This window comes from Lactuca sativa, chromosome 3 (assembly GCF_002870075.4).
Source record: "Lactuca sativa cultivar Salinas chromosome 3, Lsat_Salinas_v11, whole genome shotgun sequence".
NCBI classification, from domain to species: Eukaryota; Viridiplantae; Streptophyta; class Magnoliopsida; order Asterales; family Asteraceae; genus Lactuca; species Lactuca sativa.
This window is the reverse complement of record NC_056625.2, coordinates 267258250-267262958: the sequence shown is the minus strand read 5'-3', so window position 1 is coordinate 267262958 and position 4709 is coordinate 267258250. Positions and strand designations below refer to the sequence as shown.

At 35.9% G+C, this 4709-nt stretch overlaps 1 protein-coding gene across 1 annotated transcript; it reads left to right on the top strand.

Annotated features, from left to right (window-relative positions):
• The first annotated feature begins 690 nt into the window (after positions 1 to 690).
• Positions 691 to 4496, top strand: LOC111919151 (uncharacterized). Its single transcript, XM_023914772.3, has 6 exons — positions 691 to 1281; positions 2859 to 3018; positions 3299 to 3475; positions 3565 to 3648; positions 3728 to 3809; positions 3914 to 4496. The coding sequence occupies exons 1-6, from the start codon at positions 881 to 883 to the stop codon at positions 4345 to 4347; spliced, it is 1338 nt and encodes a 445-aa protein (XP_023770540.1). The 5' UTR covers positions 691 to 880; the 3' UTR covers positions 4348 to 4496.
• The last annotated feature ends 213 nt before the right edge of the window (positions 4497 to 4709 follow it).

Sequence of the window (4709 nt, the reverse complement as noted above, 5' to 3'; positions counted from 1 at the left end):
TAGACCAGCTGACTTTTTGCTTTTTGGATGGTAGGAGGGAAACACATATGAATGGATCTAATAGGGGTTTTCTCGTGGGCTTGGGAAGTGAGATTTTTACTATGAGGAATGCTATTTAGAAGTTGTCTCATTCAAAGTGATAAAACATGAGAATATATGTATGAGAAATCAACACATATTTATACCTTTCGCGTTTGATATTTTTTGTTTCCTTACACTAGATGTTGTGGAGCACCTCAATGGAGCCCAACGAGTCATGTATAGTAGTCTTATAACCCCAAAATCTATAGATACAGTTTAAAAAAATTAGTTTTGATATCAAAAAACGGTTAGCGACACAGCTTGTTGTATGTTACCCGCTACGTCGATATAAAACTTTTATTATATATATTTTAAAAGAATAAATATCTAACAACCCATTTATAAAATAAAAATCAATGTTATAAACTATATTTTTTTTTATAAATCTTTGTCTCTTGGTGCTCATTGTAGTCGGTGTTAGTTGGATTTGCCGATTAATTGCACTCAATTATTGGGTCGGGTTGGTTTATAAAATTATGAAATTAAGCTTGCCAGTTTTGATATACGTTTCAAGAGTCCAAACTTGTTAAACAAATCCGTCTACAAGCGTAACGCTTCTCTCCGCGATTGTCATTCACGCTCCTTCAGGATAAATACAAGCTCAAATCCACCGGTTGCCACGTCACATTTCCGTACTATCCCTTTTAAACTCGTCTCTCTCTTCGTTGATTCGTCTTTCTTTCTATCCTCTTTGTATTTCTCCGGCACCGATCGGATTTGACCTCCGACGGTTCTTCCAAAATCAATCACGTATTATATTTATATGAATAATTGATCAACTGATCAAGGTGATCAGATTATGGAGGATCAAAATTACTTCGTTAATCTGATGGATTTCATCAATAAACCGACTTTGGTTGAAACATTTGTCGACATTTTCTTTTGTGCGGTCCCGATTTGGGTGGCGGTGATGGTCGGGGTTGTGATCGGATGGGCCTGGACTCCACGGTGGACCAGCCTTGTGTTTTTAGGTTTCCGTTCGAAGTTGCGAGGGTTCGCTTGGACGGCTCCACCGGGGTTCGGTGCTCGCCGCCTTTGGCTAGCCTTCACTGCGCTCTCCGCGTTTTCCGTTGGTCGTCGGCTGTGGTCAAGCTTCAGGGAGAAGGAGCGGAAGGATGACCAGTCGTCGCCGCGTGCGGTGGCGGGAGGTGAGTCGTTGCCGAACGCTCAATACGTTGATGGAAGTGGTGTCGACATAAAGTTAGTATCATTTCTTCTTATTCTTTGTCTTCATTTCATCCATTCCCTAATGTCATATGTGATATAGCTCCTGTACATAATTATGCAAGTGTCGGTGGTCGTTTAGGGTTACTTCTCGAGTTTTTCCTAGCTTAATATGTGATTTGAAGCTTAAACACTGGGGTTGGAATATTATCTTCAGTTATTAAATTCCTTAATTTACCGTAGGTCTATCAATTTGGGCGTTTTTGTTTCTTCTCTTGATATGATAATCTGTGATTCTAATTAAGGCTAGTGGTTATGTACTTCCTTATAAAGTGATTTTCCTCTTTCCAGAACCAATTGTGGTGTGTTTCTCAACATGAAATAGGTGATAATCTGTGTTTATTTATCAACATGGTAGCTGATAGTCTAGTGTTCTTAAGTGTTGCAGGCAGGGTTTGAATAGCTAATTTATCTTGTTGTAGTTTGTGGGGTACTGACCTTGATTATATAGTTGGAAGTTAGCATTATATGATAAAGAGCAATAGCATGATCCACTAACTTCATTGAGGTTGTATACCTTGCCTCAAAACCAATGAAAATTCAATAAAAGGTTATGTAGTATAAAACCTAATTTTATGAGACTAGCTCCATTAGGCTATTTTATCGTATGAGTTTTATCTAGGCGACTTCTCTCTTATGGTAATCATGCCATGATTAGAGTTGTGATGATATGAGATCATCCTTAATAAGAAACAGGGATATTTCCTTCTACTTGTGTCTTACTTGTGGAGTCTTTTATATATAATTTGACCTAACTCACTAATGACTATCCTTTGATTGCGATTAGTAAGCGTTACACAATTGACCCTTAAGCTTTTCAGTGATATTTCCTTCTACATGCCATAATAATAATAATATGTTACAGTTTACACAACCCTTTCTAATAAGAACACCATTCATGCTCTATATCGTGTGTGTGTGTTTCTTTTTCTTTGTTCTTATTCTTAAAAGTAAGTATGGAGAGATGAATAGCATTAGTTTGGACCAGTTGTGTCATTGTGTGTCATGTCAGTTGAATAATCTATTATAAGAGCAAAACAGATATAAGAGGTGTTTTAATTTCATGAGTAGCATAAATTACCTAGTTGAGATTTTATGATTGACACCAATATGTTCATCACGGAAGAAAGGAGTCACTGAGTTGGGATCACTCACCAACACTAATTTAATATGAAGTAGATAGAGAATACTAATATAATAGAAAAGAAAAGAACTGTCTTTCATGCATACTTTCCCTTGTTTCTTTATTACAGTGACCTTTATGCAATCAAAAAATCTATGAGACCCACAAAAGCATGAAAAGTCAAGATCTTTTATAAAATTAATTCCTATTAGGGTTATACTTTATGACATAATATTGTATTTTCTGTAGTGCCCATTATAATATATATATGTTTTTGGTTCTTGTACAAAATGTATATGGTGAATATGTATTCTACAATTTCGGGTTTTCTTCAACTTTTTCTCATGTTTAGGAAACTATTAATCTATTCACATGTTATCATTGATCTTAATAAAATTTGTAATTAATTAATAATTATCTGGATTCACAGATGCAGCATTGTAAATTCAGGAGGAGATCACGATGTTGTTACAGAGAAGGATCTAGAACATTTGTTGCATCTTCTTGATGGAAAAGATTTGGCTTGGCAAAGCATGATCGAAAGGTCCACATCCAACATGGCTTGTCAAGCTTGGCGCTATGAACCCGAGGTAAAAAACTTTGACTTTTTTTTCACAAGGGCAAAATAGTCATTTAAATTCATTTTTTTTCAGATTCAAAGTATGTCGAAGAAATGTTATTACAACCTTCCCACCATTTTGTTATATTTCATTCCTTAGATTCCGGAGTTTTTTTATAACCTAATTTTATTTACGTAAAGTTTAATGACCTATATACGTTTAAAAGAAACATTAAGGAATTAGAATCTTAAATCTTAATGAATTATAAAATCTGTTAAATTGTTTCCTGATTTTTTGTTTATTATATTAGACTGGGCCTGTTGTATACCGAAGCAGAACTGTGTTTGAAGACGCAACACCAGAGTTAGTTAGAGATTTCTTTTGGGACGATGAATTCCGCCCTAAGTGGGACCCAATGCTCACTTACTTCAAGATATTAGAAGAGTGCCCTCATACTGGCACAATGATTGTCCACTGGATTAAAAAGGTTTTATTATTTATTTATTTAGACAAATATTTATGTTGCAACTAACATTAACATTTAACATGTTGTTTGGTTGGTTGGTTTCCATGCAGTTTCCATTTTTCTGCAGTGATAGAGAATACATAATTGGTCGAAGGATATGGGAAGATGGAAAAACTTCCTACTGTGTTACAAAGGTAAAAGCCTCATTCATTCATTATAACTTTTAGAAAATAATATTTATAATTTCATTGAAATTAAATAAATTTGGTGTAGGGAGTGCCATATCCTGCTCTGAGGAGGCGCGATAAGCCAAGGCGTGTGGACCATTACTTCTCAAGCTGGGTGATCAGGCCTGGTAATTATTATTATTATTAATTAAATAAATTTGATTTATTTTTGTATTTATTATAACATCCTACTTTTATTTTTTTTAAAATATATAAAAAAAAAAAAAAACAGTACAATCGCGAAAAGGAGATGGGGTACTTTCAGCATGTGAAGTAATCCTCTTACACTGTGAAGACATGGGAATCCCCCGAGACGTGGCCAAATTAGGCGTCCGCCACGGAATGTGGGGAACCGTGAAAAAGCTCCACGGCGGTTTCCGGGCATACCAGACCGCCCGGAAACAAGACGAACCGCGTTCGAGATGCGCGCTCATGGCAACAATCGCCACCAAGATCACCTTTGATGAGGCGGTGTCGGAGGAAAAGTCCGGTGGTGGTGATGTGAACATGGGTGGCGGCAAAGTGGGCGGAGATGGTGGGGTTGACTGGAGGTGGGTGGCGGTTGGCGGTGCCGTGGCGGTGGTTTTGGGGATTAGGAGTGGATGTTTAGGGAGAGTGTTGTTGGTTGGTGCGGGTGCGGGCCAAAGATTTGGCCGAAGAAGGTGAGGTTTGTTTTTTTTATTATGAGTTATAATAAGGGAAGTGTTTTTCTTTATTTTCTTTATGGTTTGAATTTTTGTATAGATGTTATTGAATATAAGAAATGATATATCTACCTATATAACTATATAACTATACAAGTGCATTTTATTCCATCCAAATTATAGATGATGATAATATAATTCATCTAGTTTTTTTTTAATAGTTTCATAATTCGCTTTGATCCAAAAATTTTAATTTGTTATTGTCATAATTTCTTTTTAAAGCGTTTTTATTACAATATGGATTGAGATTGTTGTGGATATTTGTTTATGTAACATATTAGCAACCTTTGGTAGTTTCTGTTTATCACTGTACAAAAACAAGAG

Coding starts and splice junctions, on each gene's coding strand:
- LOC111919151 (XM_023914772.3), top strand. CDS start 881: ATGGAGGATCAAAATTACTTCGTTAATCTGATGGATTTCATCAATAAA. Junction 3,019..3,298: donor CTTGGCGCTATGAACCCGAG/GTAAAAAACTTT, acceptor TTATTATATTAG/ACTGGGCCTGTTGTATACCG. Junction 3,649..3,727: donor CTTCCTACTGTGTTACAAAG/GTAAAAGCCTCA, acceptor AATTTGGTGTAG/GGAGTGCCATATCCTGCTCT.